Source organism: Miniopterus schreibersii, assembly GCF_964146895.1.
Source record: "Miniopterus schreibersii genome assembly, chromosome: 4".
Classification (NCBI taxonomy): Eukaryota; Metazoa; Chordata; class Mammalia; order Chiroptera; family Miniopteridae; genus Miniopterus; species Miniopterus schreibersii.
The window spans coordinates 69,287,134-69,305,625 of NC_138105.1; the positions used below are offsets into that span (position 1 = coordinate 69,287,134).

At 52.1% G+C, this 18,492-nt stretch overlaps 2 protein-coding genes across 5 annotated transcripts; both read right to left on the reverse strand.

Annotated features, from left to right (window-relative positions):
• Positions 1–4,125: 4,125 nt before the first annotated feature.
• On the reverse strand, positions 4,126–13,526 carry KEAP1 (kelch like ECH associated protein 1). 4 transcript variants are annotated; one of them, XM_081135321.1, is made up of 6 exons: positions 11,905–13,526; positions 9,172–9,857; positions 6,939–7,624; positions 5,475–5,680; positions 5,019–5,195; positions 4,126–4,852 (listed from the first exon to the last, which is right to left on the reverse strand). In XM_081135321.1, the coding sequence occupies exons 2-6, from the start codon at positions 9,808–9,810 to the stop codon at positions 4,686–4,688; spliced, it is 1,875 nt and encodes a 624-aa protein (XP_080991447.1). In that variant the 5' UTR covers positions 9,811–9,857; positions 11,905–13,526; the 3' UTR covers positions 4,126–4,685. The 4 variants fall into 4 exon arrangements, with proteins under 4 accessions (XP_080991447.1, XP_080991448.1, XP_080991446.1 ...); XM_081135322.1 differs by having other exon boundaries at positions 11,502–11,908; XM_081135320.1 differs by lacking the exon at positions 11,905–13,526 and adding an exon at positions 11,502–11,580 and having other exon boundaries at positions 9,172–10,312.
• Positions 13,527–14,527: 1,001 nt separating this feature from the next.
• On the reverse strand, positions 14,528–18,075 carry S1PR5 (sphingosine-1-phosphate receptor 5). Its single transcript, XM_081135265.1, has 2 exons — positions 18,033–18,075; positions 14,528–16,631 (listed from the first exon to the last, which is right to left on the reverse strand). Exon 2 carries the CDS (start codon positions 16,611–16,613, stop codon positions 15,426–15,428), a length of 1,188 nt encoding a protein of 395 aa, XP_080991391.1. The 5' UTR covers positions 16,614–16,631; positions 18,033–18,075; the 3' UTR covers positions 14,528–15,425.
• Between the last annotated feature and the right edge of the window lie 417 nt (positions 18,076–18,492).

The window sequence follows — 18,492 nt, forward strand, 5'->3', positions numbered from 1 at the left end:
GGTTAACTTAGGCAGAACAATTAATCCATGGGCAGGAGACAGTAACTTAATAAATGGATAAGGAACCTATAGGAAATGTCAAGAACCACAAGTCTGTCTTAAATAATACACAAAAGGGAAGAACCATCAAAGAAAAGTGATAAATTTGTGTATAAATTTATAAGAAACTTCTAGAATACATCAGTAATATGATTTGTTACAACCACTTTATTTTATTTTTTTTTAAATATATCTTTATTGATTTCAGAGAGAGGAAAGGAGAGGGAGAGAGAGAGATAGAAACATCAATGATGAGAGAGTCATTGATTGATCCCGCAACCCAGGCATGTGCCCTGACCAGGAATCGAACCCATCGAACCCTGATCGCCTGGATCCTAGGTCGACGCTCAACCACTGAGCCACGTCCAGCCGGGCTGTTACAACCACTTTAGAGGGCAATCTAGCAGCATCTAATAAAGCTGTGCCTATCCTATGATCTAATAAGTTCCACCTCTTAGTATCCACTTGGAGAAATATACACACTTGTGCTCAAGGAGACATGATTAAGAGTGAGCATTGCAGCCTTTTGTGTAATTTTGAGAAACTGGAACAACCTAAAAGTATGTCAATAGTGAAAGAGATAAAAGCAGAACATCAGGGCCCTGGCTGGTGTGGTTCAGTTGATTGGCTATCGTCTCATGCACTGAAAGGTTGCCGGTTCCATTCCCAGTCAGGGCACATGCCCTGGCTGCAGGCTTACTCACCTAATGGGGGGTGTGCAGGAGGCAGCCAATCAAGGTACATTGATGTTTCTCTCCTCCCTTCCTCTCTATAAATCAATAAAAATTAAAATTTAAAAAAAAGCACCAGGTAGCTGATAAAAGGAATGTGACATTACAAATAGATTGAGAAGTCCTACCGAGGGAGAAAAAGCAAGTTGAAGAATAATACAAGCAACATTAGGCCATTTATGGAAGGAAACATATAAAACGTTACTGAAAATTATTTTTTAAGACTTAGAGGAGGCTGAAATGGATATATAGTAAGATTTCAGTTTTATCTGTAATGTTCTAATTTTTAATAAAAGAATACTTAGATACTTAACAATTAAAGAGAAATGAGAGTGGACACAGGGCTTGTATGGTCTGACCCCCTGACAACCTTTGTTTAGTCTCTTCTGGCACCATGCTCCTCTTCTCAGAGTTTTATCTAGATTTGATTCTCAATGCCACAAACCTTTGCACTTGATTCTTCCTCTATCCAGAATTTGGCCCCTTTCCCTCACCTACTTTACACTAATCAGTTCCTTTGGATTTCAGTGAGAAAACCACTTCCTGAAGAATGCTTCTCTGACCTAGGTCATGCTCCTGTCCTTCAGAGAGCTACCTTTGAACATAATTATGTAGGCTTTATGTGATTATGTTCTTAATTTCAGTTCTATGAGAAAGAGACAGTGTCCTGCTTGCTCCCCATTGTGTCTGAGCACCCCACTTCATGTCTTGCACAGAACAACCATTCAAGAACTATTTGTTGGAATCATTAAAGACTGAGGGCTACAGAAACCTGTGCACTTTCCTAAAACAATTGTATCTTGACACCTTACACCTGACACACTCCAAGCCCTCATCACTTCCCTTCTACAACTGCAGCTTCCTCCAAGGTTCCCTACTCCCGGCTGTTTAAGCTTGAAATCACCAGGATGATTCCTGATTCTTCACCCTTCAGATCCAGTCTCTTCACCTGTAGATTCCACTTCTCTCCGCTCCCACAGCTACCTGCCTAATCCAAACTGCCATCCTCTCACCTGACTACTGCAACAGCCATTTGCTTCCCCATCCGCTTTCATCCCCAGCCAATCCTTTCCACCAGGCCCCCAGAGCCATCGACTTTTAAAATGTGAATTTAACTGTGACCCTCATCTGTTTGTCATTCAACATGTTTGTAATATTGCTTCAGCATCTGGCTTACCTTAAGAGTGACCGATGGTCCTGGTTTACCCAAGACTGAGAGATTCCTAGGATGCCATCCTTTCAGTGTCCAAACTGGGAAAGTCCAGGTAAACTGAGATGAGTTGGTTACCCTACTCCCCTGCTAAGCTGGAATTACCATGAGGGCAGGGACCATTTGGGGCCTAGGAGAGTAAGAATTTAAAAAATAATAATATGTCTTTATTGATTTCAGAGAGCAGGAGAGAGAGAGAGAGAGAGAGAGATCAATGATGAGAGAGTCATTGATTGGCTGCCTCCTGCATGACCCGAGGATCAAGCCCACAACCAAGGCATGTGCCCTGACCAGGAATTGAACTGCGATCTCCTGGATCATAGTTCAATGCTCAACCATGAGCCACGACAGCTGGGCAGGATTTTTTAAAAGTTGTTTTGTGGATTTAGAAAGTTAATGTAAATACCTTTGTTGTTCTAGTTGCTCTCATAGAACTTAGTGCCCAGTAGGTGTCCAAGTACCATTTTTGCAGATAAGAAGCTTCACCTGACTGCAGATACCTGAAGTGCTTTACTAAATCAGCTAAACCTGAACTCAATACCAGGGCTCTAAACTGTCTGAAAGAAAACTCAACTCTAGGGTAGGTGGTGTGGCTTCTAACAACTGCATTACATGCAAATCTCTAGATTAGATCACTGTTTCCAGAATTTTCACTGCTATACACATTGATCCCACGGGAGCTCTTTAATATCCATTCTCACAAGCATGGTGGTACAGCGTGTGTTCTGGCTGAGAATGGCTGCTTTGGTGTACCCTACAGGTTGAATCTGAACTCCACTACTTAGTGGCCATGTGACCTTTGTGGCAAGTCACCTCTCTGAACCTCTGTTTCTCATCTGTAAAGAATTTAGGCTTAGTCCTGGCTGGTGTTGCTTAGTGGTTAGAGCATCAGCCCACACACCAAAGGGTCACAGGTTCAGTTCTTGGTCAAGGGCACGTACCTGGGTTGCAGGTTCCATCCCCAGCCCTGGTTGGGGTACATGCAGGAGGCAACTAATCAATGTGCCTCTCTCTCATTGATGTTTCTCTCTCTCACCTCCTCCCTCCCTCCTACTCTCTCTCTAAAAAAAGAAATCAATGAAAAAATATCTTCTGGCGGGGATTATAAAAGACACACACACACACAAAAGAAATAAGGCTTATGCTTTCTAGCTCAGAGCACTATTGAGGACCAAATGAGTTGAAACACTTTATAAATGCTTAAAGGCTATCCAGGTATTAAGTTTACAATTCCTAGCCCTCCCTCATTCATTCAATGCAGCCAACATAGATTTATTTCCTTGTTCCATAAAAACCTTAGACCAGGACTAGAGAACAGGGCACAACTAAGGTAGCCTTCAGGTGAATTGAGTGAGTGAAGCTGCAGAGATGGGAGGTACCAGGTTTTCCCGGGAAGGGATTGATATTTCCTCTCTAAGTTACTTGGAAGAACCTGTGAATTCCCCAATACAGGCATACCTCCTTTTATTGTACTTCCCTGGCACTGCATTTTTTTTACAAATTGAAGGCAAGTTCCTCCACCAGCAAAATGGCTGTGACTCACTTTATTGTGGTGGTCTGGGATCAAACCCACAATATCTCTGAGGTATGCCTATAGCTGAGACCATATTTCGTTTTTCTTTTCTCCACTCCCACAACATGAATAGAGTTGGTTGGCAGAAGATCCAGATCACATACTGCTTTCGCACATACTGTTCAAAAGAGACCAGGCTACTGAGTCCTTTGTCTAAGAAAATTCCCCTAAAACTCTTTTGTCCTTTTAATTACCAGGCACTTAAATAAAATAAAAGGTTCAGTCTATGTTAAGTGCACCAAAATGGCCAGATAGATTTTCACCAAATTTGGAAAGCATGTTGGGGGTGGTTTGCCTTAAAATATAAACTATGTGTACATATGAAATTAACCTCCTGGAGCCCTGGGAAATGTCAGGAGTTAGGTCATTGTCTTCAAAGCAGTACAAAGTGATAGACAAAGTGAGCCTTGTGTGTCTTGTCTATGGGGAGAAAGATGCCCTACATATCAAGAGGCAAAGGGCAGAGATAACAAACTGGTTTCAAATCTAAGACCTAAATCAAAGGCTGAGTGCATTTCAGGAGAGGAGTCTTTTCTGTTCCCAGGTTGAAGATCTCAAGCTGAGAGTCCAGGTAGAAGACACTAGTTAGTTTGTTCTTTATTTTCATTGGAAAGTTACAGAGTTACTTGTCAACAAAATGACTGTCAGGACAAAGATATCCAGTGGTTTATATGTACAGGCCCATCCTGGGGTTGGCACCTCCTGAAGAGCCTCACCCCAAGGCCTCAGTTGGCTCCTTCCCAGGCCCCTAGGAACCAATCATAAAGACACAGGGAACAAAAACTAGCCTGACCTCAGCACCTGCTTTCACTCCAGAGGGAGGCGGCAGCTACTGGTATGGGACCCAGGCCTAGTCTTGGCCTAGTGGGTGTGAGGTTTTCTCTCCCAGAAACCTGCCCTTCTCGAAACCCCTCCCAGGCATTCTCTTGGACATTCCTGGGACTATTCTGATGGGCTCACAAGTTCCCATTCTGGTCTTTCTTTCAAGTAGTCATTCTAACACTGAGGCATCCCAGCCTCACATCCTGGTGGACAAGCATTTGCTCTGTGGCTTTCGTTTAGTTCCTGATTTTGTACAAAAATGACAGTACTTTTCATGGGACCATTTTTTGCCCAAGAAAACCAAAGTTGCTCAACAGGTACAGTTCTGCTGGTCAATCTGCTTCCGGCAGGGCTCCATGGTGACAGCGACGCCCACCCCACTCCGGCCAGATGTCATGCAGGTCACCTCGCTCCAAGTGTCTGTGTCTGGGTCATAACACTCCACGCTGTCCAGGAACGTGTGACCGTCGTAGCCTCCTACAGGGAGAGCACAGGAGATGGTCACTGCCTCCAAGAGCAAGGGAAAGAAAGAAGAGGAAGTAACCACAAGAAGCCTTCCTCCTGTGATTTGAGCCCGCCCCCCAAAGATGAGGCTAATTAATTAGTCTTCTCCACCCAGGTCCCCCCCCCCCCAGGGCCTCACCAAGAACGTAGATTCTCCCCTGGTGCACAGTAATCCCCAGGGCACTTCGCCGATGCTTCATGGGAGCTACAAAAGTCCATGTTTCTGTCTCCACGTTGTAGCGCTCCACACTGTTCAGTTGGTCCTGACCATCGTAGCCCCCAGCGGCATAGATACAGTTGTGCAGGACACAGACTCCTAAACCACACCATGAAGAGAGGGTGAACACCGGGGCCTGGCCTGAGGGGCTCCAGCCACCACCTTCTTGGGGGACTTCTCCCTCCTCCCTCTCCAGAAGGACCCTTCAGAAACTAAGCCAGGAAAAAGGAACTTGAATTCTGTCAAAATCTGGCTCTCCCGTGTGCCACAGGGTTATTCAAGGTGGAAACAAGAGGCCTCAGCCAGGCCTGGGCAAGTTTCACTCCTGGGGCTGGGAGGGTGTTCCTCCACGGTCCCCTCCCCTCAGCCCCCACCCACCTGCTCCACTTCGGATGGTGTTCATGGGTGTGATCATTCGCCACTCATCTCTCTCTGGATAGTAACACTCGGCTGAGTTGAGTCGATTCGTCCCGTCAAAGCCCCCAACGGCATAGAGCAACCGGTTGAGAACAGCCACTCCCACTCCGATCCTCCGAGTCAGCATTGGGGCCACCAAGTGCCACTCATCATGCTCTGGCTCATACCTGCAAGGGTACAATAACAATGACAGCAGCAGTCATAGCTGACCTTCAAGGAACACTTACTAAAGCCCAATATTCTGCTAGCTCTTTATGGACTAGCTCTTTAATCTTCACAATTGTTCTCCAAAGCGCAAGTTATCAGTAGCTCCATTTCCCAGATAAGGAAACTGAGGTTCACAGCTGTTAATGTGCTCAAGGTCACACACACACGTCTATCCTCAGTAGGAGGTGTGCAGGAGGCAGCCGAACAATGACAACTTCCTCATCATTGATGTTTCTCTCTCTCTCCCTCTCTCTGAGATCAATCAATCAATCAATATATATATAAAAGTGGCCTATTAAGGGTGATGCATCATCCCATCATCGTAGTCACAGACCACATGCATTAGAAACTTCTGGGGTATTTGTTTAAAACCTCTGGGGTATTTGCTCCAAACCCACCCACCAATGCCAGATCTCCACATCTCCAGCAGGCTGGAGAGGTGTTTTGTTGTTATTGTTGTTTTAAATATGTCTGTATTGATTTCAGAGAAGAAGGGAGAGGGAGAGAGACAGAAACATCAATGATGATAGAGTCATTGATCAGCTGCCTCCTGCAAGCCCCCTGCTGGGAATCAAGCCCACAACCCTGGCATGTGCCCTGACTGGAAATTGAACCTCGATCTCCTGGATCTTAGGTTGATGCACAAGCGCTGAGTGATGCCCCCTGGGCTGGGGAGTTTGTTTTAACAGTTTCTCAAGGTGAGAACTATATCCTGGCTCACCCTTCTGGAAGAAGAGAAGGTGGAAGACTAAGCTATGCAAAAGTCCAAAATGCTTGGCCTCTAAACATAGGGTCACTATGTGCAGTTGAGCATGCTGTGCACTGCACAAGGGCACCACATCCAAGGGGGCGCTTTCCACACCAGACCTCATATATCTGTTTATTACAACAATTTTTGAGCAGAGGAGAGTGAGGGGTTATGTTTTAACAAAATTAGCATATTACAACAATTTCAAACTGATGGAACTTTTTCCAAATCTACACAAAGAAGCTGTATGGTTTTGTGATGGCCCTGTAAGCAGTTCCCAGGCCTAGACACATCATCCAAGATCACCACCATAAATCTCCCTTGAGTTTAGCTTTAATTCGAGGTTTCTGCTCCCTGAAAGCAGCATGTATAGATAGGCACTCAATAGGAGGAATCCCCAAATGCCAATGGCTTGGAACCTGTTAGCTGTGGGACACTCTGAGCCCACCCCTTCTGGCCCTGCCACTCACCTCTCCACACTGTTGTGGTGGATACATCCATGGGAGCCACCAACAGCATAGATGTGCCCATCGATGACCCCAACCCCAATTCGGTTGCGTGGCACGCTCATGGGGGCACAGGGCGACCACTGGTTGGTCATGGGGTTGTAGCAGTCCAGGGCGTTGGAGTCGGTGTTGCCATCAGGCGAGTTGTTCCTGCCGCCCACAGCGTACAGCAGCCCACCCACCACGCAGCCTGCCAGGCCACTACGAGGCACCTGCAAGTCTGCCAACCTGAGCCATGTGCCATCACTGGGGTTGTAGGCCTCCAGGTAGCTGAGTGACTGGCGGAAGTAGCCACCAGCAGTATAGATAAGCCGGCCCACCTTGGGAGCCCGGCAGGGCATCATCTGTGTGGGCTTGTGCAGGGTGAGCTCCTGGAAGATCTTGACCAGGTAGTCCTTGCAGCGGGAGTCCGACTGCAAGATCTCACACTTCTGCAGCTGCATCTGCAGGAAGTGGGGCGTCAGTGAGTGGCAGCGCACAGCCCGCAGCAGCGCCTGGACATAGAAGCGTCGGTGCTCACAGTCGTACTTGACCCAGTTGATACAGGCATGGAAGACCTCAGACTCGCAGTGTACATTCAGATCATCCCGGCTGATGAGGGTAACCAGCTGGCAGTGGGACAGATTGAAGAACTCCTCTTGCTTGGCCACCTACAGAGGGTGTTATTGTGACAGGCTGACTCCTGTGTCTCCTCCCAATGCCTCAACTAGAGTATGACCTTGGACAAGTGACTCAACCTGCCTCTGACAATCTAAGTTCCCTCGTCTGTAAAATGGGAATTTGAATAGTATGAACTCACTGTTTGTGAGGATTAAATGAGTTAATACCATGTGCCAGGCATGTAGTATATAAGTACTCAGATAAATGGGGAAAGACACAATGTACCATGTATCTTTTTGTATTATCTTTTGCTTGAACTGTAAGAACATTACTTTAAAAAATTTTTTTTATTGATTGATTTTAAAGAGAGAGGAAGGGAGAGAAAGCGGGACAAACACTGACTTGTTGCTCGGCTTATTCATGCACTCACTGGTTGGTTCTTGTATGTGCCCTCACCGGGGTATCAAACGCTCTAATCAGCTGAGCTACTGGCCCAGGGCTACTTTTTTTCTTTTTGTTAAATATGACTTTTTCAAAACGGCAAAGTGACTAAAAAGGAAAAAAATAGCAATAGAATATTCTAGAAAAAAAAAGTGAAGGCTCTGAAGAAAGTAGCCTGAGTTGTAATTTTGGTTCACTACTTTCTAACTGGATGATTTTGGGCAAATATCTGAAACATTCCATGCCTTTGTTTTCCTCTATAAAGGGGATTGTTAGTAGCTCATAATGGGGATACTCCTAGGGCATACAGGGTCCCAGGGCAAATTTTTCCTGTCAGGCACTGGTCTATAAAAATAGACCCCACATCAGCAGGTTACCACTGTTCTGGTGCCCCAAACCCATGCAATCCCTTCAAACAAGCACGGTGCAGGCCAGTGGAAGAGCCTGCTTGCCAATGCCTTTCTGGAAGCCATCAGTCCTAACACTAATGCCAGAGTTCCTCAGGACAACTGGTCAAACCCACATGTGATGTAGAGGGAAGAAGAGAAATGGTGGGCCCAGCCACTGAAGGAGGATTTTGAATACTTCCAGGAAGGCCCTCCAATGCATACTTCCTCCTGGGATAGTTAGGAAGATTCAGTGATTTAAAGGATGGCAATCACTTAGAACAGAGGCTGGCCCACAGCAAAGACTCAACAAGCACTTATTATTTCTTCTGTTCATAACTTCCTCCACGTAAAAATGAAAACGAAACCAAGAACATAGGATGACACTGCATGGACCAAAGAAAACATGCCTAAGGGTCACATTTGCCGTCAGCAGCATGCCATAGGTGTTCAAGAAATATTTGCTGACTGTCTGAAATGTTGGGCCCTGCTCTGCACCAGGGTTGAGCTGCTGTCAATGTTTGCTGCACCCTGTCCCCACCCTGGACCCATGAAATCAGGGAGCACAGATACCCATGAAGGTCTCACTTGCCTCAGCTATTTCCCAGAGTCACCCTAGATGTGTAGACTAGAAGTTCAGAGCTCCACTCTTCTCTATCTCCTTGCCTTCACCCTTCATATCTCAAGGGAGATAGTGACGACCAGCCATGGTCCCTGGTCCTTCTGATACCACCCCCAAGCCTTGCTCCATGTTCCCTCCCCTCACTCACCTCTCCAAAGTGCATGTAGATGTACTCTCGGGCGCGCTGGTGCAGCTCAGCACAGCCAATCTGCTCCGCGAAGTTGGCGATGCCAATGGCATTGCTTGGGTCCAGCTGCTGCACCAAGAAGTCACTGCAGGCACGGACGACACTGTCGATCTGGTACATGACGGCACCATTCATAACATGGAGCACACACTTCTCACCCATGGAGATAGAGGCTGTGTAGGCGAACTCTATGAGACGCTCCATGACCTTGGGGTGGATACCCTCGATGGACACCACCTCCATGCCCTGCTCCCGCAGCCCGTTGGTGAACATGGCCTTGAAGACAGGGCTGGATGAGGCCAGAACCACCTTGTGGGCCATGAACTGTGCAGCTGGTGCGTCCTGATACTTGACCTGAAGAGTGACATCACACAGCTGCTGGCTGAGCCGCAGCTCATTCATGATTCCGAAGGCCTGCTTGGTGTGGTCCTCCAGCGTGTAACTGAAGGTGCGGTTGCCATGCTGGGAGGGTGTCACCTCAGCCTTGCACTCGGTGGAGGCGTACATCACTGTGTCCCCTGAACCCTCAGGGCGCTGTGACCTCAGGGGCAGAAATCGGGTGTGGGTCCCAGCCCCGCTAGGCCTCGGTTGCGGCTGCATGGTGTTCCAGGTAACAAGGGATAACACCACCACTGACACTCAGGGGCCTGGAGGAGGGAGAGCACAGGGCTGGGGGCAGGGCCTGGGCCAGGCCTCCTTTTTAAAAATAAAGTGACTCCTAGACCAGTTTTCCTTGACAAGCCCAGGTGAAGCAGCATCCATTTGTTCTTGCTAAATGTCCCATAGCTTCACCAGCCCAAGGATCCATCTTAAAACATATCAGATGATGTCCCTTCCTTGCTCAGAACTCCCCCAACTCTCTATAGCACAAAGAGTAAAACCAAACGACCTGCAAAGCCCTCCACAGTCAGCCCCTGTCCACCTCTTCCCTTTGCTCACTCTGTTCCAGTGGTTTGCAGGCCCTTCCCTTCCTAGAGCATGTCCAGCTCACTCTTTCATTCACCTCACCAACACTTATTGAGCAGCTACTGTGTGCCAGGTACTGTTCTAGGCACCAGAGACACAGCAGTGACAAAGACATAAACTGTGCTGGAGTTGACACCTGGGGAGGGAATGGCCATAAATAAAATAAACATTACTTGAGTAGAATTTGGACATGAAGAAAATGACAACAGCATTGTGAGTATGACTTGGGGGCAGTTACTTTAAATTGGGTAGTCCAGGCTTCTGTTGGAGCTGAGACAAAAAGGATGAATATAGAAAAGGGGGATGGGGTGGGAGTTAGTTTTCCAGGCAGAGTGAACAGCAAGTGCAAAGGCTCAAAGGCAGAATGAGAGAGACAATATGGATTATCAGGAAGGAGTGTAATAACAGATAATGACTACAGAAAGGAGGGTTTCCATGAAACCTGTGGAGTCTGGAAAGCCGGGGCATGAATTGTGTTTTCAAAGGTCCTGCTGGGAAACGGCGGGCGGCAGGGGATCTGCAAGAGGCTCCCCAGGTTCTCCACCTTATCTTTCTGAGGCTCGGCTCAGATTCACCTCCTGTTTCTATTTCCATTACCTCACTTGTAAGGAGCTGAAATGAGCTTGTTGGCTTGCTTGTTGAGGGGTGGCCCATCCCTCTGACCCTCAGCACCAGCGCTTCAGAGGGCAGAGAGCCCTGTGTAAGTCACGGTTGTACCCACCCTTCACATGCCTCCCCCACGGCCAGCCTGGGACGTGGCACTGAGCTGGGGTCCGTAAGCGTGTGCCTGGCTGCCTGCCCACTCCACTGTGCCTACCAGAGCACCCTCCTCCACCCGGCCCAGGGCGCCGCTGGGCCACCTCTCGCCCGCCAAGGCCCAGGGCTGGTCTCCTTGGTCCTTAGCCAATCGGTCAACGGTGCCCCCGGGCTCTGGGCATTCACAAAACGCTAGGTGGGGGACTGCGCATGCCCCGCCTGAGCCGCCACCGAAGCCTGGAGAGGGAGGAAGTGACCCCTCCGCAGCCTCTCGATTGCCAACCCCAAGGCGCAGATCAAGCCCCCCAACCCCTCAGGGTCCCCAGGCCTCAGTCTGAGCCGCGCTCCCAGGGCCTCTCGCCGGCCTTGCTCCTCTCCCGGGCAACCCCGCGAGTCGCGCCGTCCAACAAAAGGATCGGACTCGAGCCGCGCCCTTCTGGCCCTCCGCGGGGCCGCGGGGCCCCGGAGGCGACCGGGCCAGCGGGGCCGCGTCACCCGGCCCCTCGGCACCGCGGCAGGGGCGCTCGGGCCCGCCGTGCCCTCAGCCCAGGCGCAGGCCGCTCACTCACCCCGCCATGGCCGCGCTCGGGCTCCGCCTCCGTCTCCCAGGCCCGGGCGCCTCCATCGCTGCGCAGGGGGGAGGCGCGGAGGGCGCGCGGTCACCATGACTAAGCAGAGCCCGGCGACGGCGGTGTCAGAATAAAAGTCCCCGCGGCCCGTGGCCTCTGGCGGCTGGGTTGGCACAAGGGCCGCCTCCCCCTCCCCGGCCCCGCCACGCTGCACAACCCCAACGCAGCGAGCGAAGCGTCGGTCATCGCCGCCCGGGGCGGGTCTGGGACCGCAGCCCTCAATGCACCAAGCAGCGTGGTCAGCGCCACCGGGATTAGAGCTCCCGGTTCGAGGCCTGGCCAGCCCCTGACAGCACCTGACATCGATGGACACCCTCCCTGTCGCCGCTGCTGGCGCGCTCACCTCTGGCCCCGCTGTAGCCTCGCTAGCTTTCGCTGTGGGGCGGGGATGCCCGGGACGGGGCTGCGGCTCTAGGCACGGTCGTTGCCACCCTAGCGCCGCGGGGCGGCGGCCGGGCCGGGGGCGGCTCCTGCCTAACCTTGGCTGTCGGGGACCCACGGACTCCTCCGTTGTCGGGGGACCTCGGCTCCGTGTCGTCAAGGCCTGCGGGGTCGGGGCCGTCGGGTTGGGGGCGGCCTGGGAGGCGCTGGAAGGAGGCGGGGAGAGAGCGCGGCGGGGAAGGAGCCGAGATTCCCCGCCCTTCCCGCAGGTGCTTAGAGCCTTGGACTGGGAGCCGGGCGTCGGGCGCTGGCGCGCGGCCGGGAAGCCGGCTCCGTTAGCCCTTAACACCGTCCCTTCCATCGCTCGATTTCGTCGTCTCAGCGCGGAGCTGCTTTCCTCCACCTGCCCTTCTCCCTTTAACGTTTGCCTCAAGATCCAGCGGCCGCAGGATCCAGCTAGAAATATCTATCTAGCTGGGGTTTCCTTGTCTTTACATTTTCGTTTTCTCCAGTCTTGAGGCGTGTGGAACTCACCTGCGGGGGTTCAAACCCCGGCTCTGCCGCCCTCTGGCTCTGCGCGGTGGGGACGTAACTTAACCTCTCCATGCTTCAGTTTCCTCGCTGTGAAATGGTCATGTGAATGCCGGCACCCAACAGATGTCAACTATTGCTGTTTTTCATGGCAAGGGACACTGATTTGCCATTTATGCTGTTTATGATATGAAGTTAACTTTTAAATAAATGGATTTAAGGTCTTTTAAATATAAAACTAAGTGAATAATGGGAACACTAGGCTGAACATACGTTGCTCTAAGAGAGGATTCTGCCAGCCTCCAGAATAAATTTGGAGGCTTCAACGTTCTTGCTCCAGGTCTAGGATTAAACCTGGGTGGAGGATGGGGTGGGGCTCCCCCTCCCACCACCTTCCCAGTTGTCTGAGTCTACAGTTCTAGACCGCTCCAAAGGGAGCATAGTGGGTGAATACAGGGAATGGCCAAGGCTGTGGGGGAAACTCACACCCTCCTGGAAGTAACCTCTCATATCTCAAAATCAAACCTACAGGCCCTATGACCCAGCGCACGGTGCCACTTGTAGAGATTTATCCAAGGTACACTCACACGCCTGCAGGAGTATGTATGTACACCATGTGTATTGCAGAGTCGTGCATAAAGGCAAAGGATTGGACTCAATTCATGTGTCCCTCCATAGGGTCCTAGTGCAATAAGTGGTGGCACATCCATGCTGGAAAATACTATGCAGTCAGTGAAAAGGAGAAAGACATTTGCTGTGTGAATATTTACCTGAATATTTTTAAATGTTTTTTATTTTATTTTTAAGAACAAGTGCTATGGATTGCATCGATTGGGTTTAAACGAGGTCATGAGGATGAGGCTCCCATGAGGGAATTAGTGCCCTTATAAGAAGAGACACCAGAGAGCTCCTCGAATTCCCTACACTATAAGAACACACAGCCAGAAGGCAACTATCTGCCAGCCAGGAAGAGCCCTCACCAGCACCCAACCACCCTGGCACCCTCATCTTGGACTTTCAGCCTCCAATTGTGGGAAATAAAGTTCTATTGTCTCAGCCACCCAGGCTATGGTGTTTGTTATGGCAGCCTGAGCAGACTAAGGCAGCCGGACAGAACAAAATCTGTAGATGGGCAACAATTCCCAAGATATACTATTAAGTGAAGAAAGCAAGATGCAGAGCAGTGCTAAAATTGTGTAAAAAGATAGAAGATGTATTTACATTTCGGCTCATTTATTCACAGAATAGCTCTGTAAGTTTCCCAGGAGTCCCCACAGTGATCATGTCCAAAAAGGGTAACTAGTGCTTTTTGAATTTTTAAAAATGTGAACAAGCGAATAAATCTGCCATCATGTCATTAAATAACCGAACAATGGGGTGAGCTTCAGGGTCCCCGGGAAAATTAAAGGAGCCTGGGGTGAGGGGCTCCAGGCCAGGTTGGGAACTGGGTCCAGTCTTGGGACCATAACCCCAGGCTTTGAGTGTGTTTGTGTTTCAACAAATAGGTTGGTTTCCCTTGTGCGTGCCTGTCCGGACAGCCTGAGTGTGGCCAGGGAGTCTGGCCCTTCCAGGCTGGGTCAGTACCCTCAAAACACCGTGGCTTCCTGCAGTTCTTATGTCTCTCAGCAGGATGCCTGTTGCAGTCTGAGCCCGAAGTCCCCCATAAAGGCCCCACCTCGCAGAGGTCAGGAATGCGCCTGGGGACAGCCAGGGACCATGGCCAGCATGTCTGGAGCCTTTTATGGGCACAAACGGGGCTCTAGTATCACCCACAGCAGAGAATGCGGACCCCCTCCGGAGGAGCCAGACACCAGGGCCTGCACCACTGCAGGCCTGGGAGCCTGACAGCCTGGGTGAGTGCCCTGGCTCAGGCACTGGGGCAAGGTACTCACTGCTTAGAGTCCCCTCACCTATAAAATGGGGATGAGGAAACTGACCTTGCAAGGTTGCAGTAAGGGAGAGTAAAAGGTATATCCTGGGCCTACCACTAGGACGACTAGCCAGGCACAATAAGCTGTAATTGGTCTTATTATTTTATTACATTTTTATTTTTTATGAAGAATCTGACACCACACTCAAATAAATCTTGTTTCAGCTAAGAATTGGCTGAGTCTCCCAGAGTCAAATTGTAGGGTGCCCTGTCTTTGGTGTCTTCGCCTCTAAACCGGAGAGCTGTCCGTGACTCCTTTCTCACTCCCATACTCAAGTCCTTAGTAATTCTGTCTGCTGTTTCCAAAATCTATCCAGAATCCACATGGTCTGAGTCCCCATCATCACTCTTCAGCCAGTTTAGTCATCTTCACCTTGTTCTTCTAGCTACCACCTTTGCCTCGCACAGAGATTTGTGAACACCTGAACCACATCAAGTGCTTCCTTTATCTAGAACTCTCCACGGCTCCACCTCATTTAGAGCAAAAGTAAAGTCCTCCCCTGAGCCCACAAGGCCTTGTGGGATCTGCCCAGTCATCTCCTTGCCTTTGTTTCCTCCTACTCTCACCTCCACCACTGCTCCAGCCACACCTGAATCCTTGCTTTTCATAGAACACAGACACATTCCAGCCTCAGGGCCTTTGCACCCACTGTTCCCTCATAGGAAATGCTCTTGCATCAGGTGTTCCCAGGGCAATCATGTCTCAGCTCATATCACATGTCACCATCTCTGCAGAGAGGTCTCTCCTCTGACCACCATCGCATCACTGTATTGTCACTGAAACAATCTCCATTATTTCTTCACTCCATTATCTCCTGTGTCCCCGCCAGAACGTCAGTTCCACAAGGACAGCGATTTTTGTCTGTTTTGTTCACTGTTGTGGGGTTTAGCGCCAATAAAATACCTTTCCCTGCATCTCTTCTCTCCACCATCTTCGGAGGGTTTTCCTATAAATTCCATTATTTACAAAGAAAAAGTCTGCAAAACAGCTCTTAGGTAGGTCAGTGGCAGGTCAGAGGGTGTCATTCTGTGGCTGGTGTGGGTACCAGGGTCCCTGCGGCTGTGGGTGCACCGGTGGAGCAGCTGATGTCCAGCCCGTCCCGCTGGGGCAAGGAGTGCTCAGAGCGGCTGGAGCTGCCATCCAGGCTGGGGGGCAGCCAGCGGTGCAGGCCATCCAAAGCCCCAGCGGCGCTCCCAGGTCGCCCGGAGGCTCCGGGGCCTCGGCCACAGGGGCGGCGGCCGCAGCAGATGAGGCGCAGGAGCGCGTGGCGCAGGTCGCGGTTGGTGAGCGTGTAGATGATGGGATTGAGAAGAGAGTTAGCCATGGCCAGACCAAGGAAGGGGTCGGCCTGCAGGAGCACTGGGCAGGCGCGCGCCGGGCACGCCACGTCGAGCAAGAGCAGCAGGAAGAGGGGGCCCCAACACGCGACAAAGGCCAGGAACACTATGCTGAGAGTGCGCAGGAGCGCCAGCGAGCGCTGCGTGCGGCGCGCCGCTCTGGAGGAGACCCCAGCGGTACCCGCGCGCTCCCCAAGGCGCTGCGCGTTGCTGCGCACCTGGCAGTAGATGCGCGAGTAGAGCGCACAGATGGCAGCCATGATGCCGAGGAAGGCGAGCACGCAGAAGAGCACGTAGGCCTTGGCGTAGAGTGGCAGGACGGTGGAGCAGGCATTGAGGCGGCCGAGGCAATTCCAGCCCATCGCCGGGAGTAGCCCGATGAGCAGCGACAAGCCCCAGGCGGCGGCCGCCAGCGCCAGCGTGCGTCTTCGCCGGGCTGCTGGCGCGGGTCGCCGGCGCGCCATGGTGAGACAGCGCTCGAGCGCGACGGCCAGGAGGCTCAGCACCGATGCGGCTAACGCCACAAAGACGCCACCCTCTCGCACGAACCAGAGCGTGGGCGACAGCCGCAGCGTGAGCGGCCCGGAGAGCAGGATGTTAGCTGCGTAGGCAGCGCCCGCCAGGAGGTCCGACAATGTGAGGCTGCCCAGGAGCAGGAACATGGGCGCATGAAAGCGCGGGTGGCGCCCTAGCACAAACAGCACGGCCAGGTTCTCCAGCACGATGAGCGCGCACACTGCCAGGCACACGGCGGCGTCGGCGCGCAGGCCCGCGCCGGGCTGGTAGCGGGCGCCGCGGAGCTTGCCGGTGTAGTTGTAGTGCAGGACGATGACCTCGCTCACCGGCGCCGGCCGCAGCAGCCCCGGCTCCATGGGCCGCCCGCCCCAAGGCTGCGGAGAGGCCGGTGCAGTGTCAGGCTCGGCTCGCACCATCCTCGCGGCCTGCGGAGGCGGGCACGGGCCTCGCAGTACCAGGAGAGGGGCCTAACCCCCTGCCCTCCATCCCACAGGTACTGTGGGGCGCAGGGGTAGTTCGGGATGAAAAGGAGCTGGATAAGGTGACAGGCTGACAGAAATAATATTAGAGGAGAGGGTGACACAGTCCCACAGTTCCTGAGGGATACTCCTAATTCACACACAAGCAGGGATCTCTAGAGGCATATTCGACCATAAACAGAATGCACACAAATACAGCCACACACAGAAGGGGACACACAAATACTGTGACACACCAGCAAGGACATGTACACACAGTCACAAACTAGGGCAAAAATACAGTCAGACCCCACTAGGAAAACCCAAAAATACATCCATCCATGCACAGAGGCATAGAGCGACAAACAGCCACATGCAGACAGGGTCTCACGCCCAGGCACACAGGCCACAATTTCACAACCTCCACCCACACTCAGCCTGGAGCCCTGGGCTCCACAATCTACATGTCTTGTTGCACACAGGGCTTTTTCCTGCCCAAACCCCTTCATCTACTGCAAAAACCTGTGAGAAAGTTGAGCCTATCTGCCCATTTCACAGAGACAGAGCCCGAGGGCAACAGACAGGATCCGAACCACACAGAGAGGCTTCTGCAGAGAGGCACACATGTCATTAAAGTATAATAATAATTCCCTTGCGACTGTGCCCTTTAATCCCCTAGACAACTCTCCCCTTAGTCCCATTCACAGACGAGAAAACTGCGGCTGACTGGAAGTACCTCACAGAGAAACAGGCACAAAGGTTTTCATGCTCCCACACAAACACAGTCACGAGGAAACGGTTACACAATCACACAGGTCCCACTTAACAGGGGAGAAAACTGAGGCCTGGGGAGGGAAACTGACTTATTTGGACTTGGCTGGAGCGTGCCAGGGGGCTTCAGTTGTACACAGGGATCCAGGCGCAAATACAGACCCACAGAGAGTCTGAGATTCAGTCAAGCAGGGGGGAGGGGACATCCAAGACATGCAGACACGGGTTGCACTCGCTTGGATGGGGATTCTGCAAACAGGCCCACAGCCTCTGTACCTCCCGTCTGGCCTCGGCTGGCCTGGCAGCAGTCCTCAGGTAGGGAAGGAAACTTGCAGTGGAGTGGCTCGGAGAGGACAAGGCCCTAGAATTCCAGGCGCCCCCACCCCCAGCCCTCGCCAGCATCCAGCCCGGGGGGTCGCAGCCTTTCTCCTCTCTAGAGACCTCCGGGAGAAGCCCTGGAACTCCAAGTAAGGGGACCCGGGTGGCGGCCAGAGCAAACTTTCCGGGCCAGACCAAGTCGCGCGCGCCCCAGTGCTGTACACTCACCCTGCGCCCGGGTCTTGCGCGCCCCGCAGTCGCGCAGCCTGGAGTCCAGAGATCGGATGAGGCGGGGGGGGGGGGGGGGCGCGGGGGAAGGGGTGGGACTGGAGCTGGCAGGCGGGAAACGGGGGTGAGGGTGAGGGTGAGGGTGGGGGTGGGACGGGCTCTCTACACTCAGCCCCAGCGGTCGCAAGCAACTGCCCCGCCCCTTGGGCTCCGGCACGCGGCCTGTGGCTGCCAGCCTGTGCCACCCGCTCCAGCATCGGAGAGCGCCCCGGCGGCGACTGGCACCGGCGAGCCCTCGGCTGCCCCTTCCGGACCTGGGATGCCCTCCCAAGAACGCTCCGTCGCGAAGGGAGGACCCCGAGACCCGGGAAGGGGAGGGTCTCAGTCCAGCGGCCGCAGCCTGACCCTCTCCTCCCCACCTCACCCCACCCCAAGACCCCCAACCCCAGCAGAGGGATCC

Excerpts from the sequence above, each read along its gene's own strand:
- KEAP1 (XM_081135321.1), bottom strand. The coding sequence starts at position 9,810 with ATGCAGCCGCAACCGAGGCCTAGCGGGGCTGGGACCCACACCCGATTT. Across the intron at positions 5,681-6,938 it reads CACCACAACAGTGTGGAGAG|GTATGAGCCAGAGCATGATG; the intron begins GTGAGTGGCAGG and ends GTACCCTTGCAG. Across the intron at positions 5,196-5,474 it reads CACCATCCGAAGTGGAGCAG|GAGTCTGTGTCCTGCACAAC; the intron begins GTGGGTGGGGGC and ends GGTGTGGTTTAG.
- S1PR5 (XM_081135265.1), bottom strand. The coding sequence starts at position 16,613 with ATGGAGCCGGGGCTGCTGCGGCCGGCGCCGGTGAGCGAGGTCATCGTC.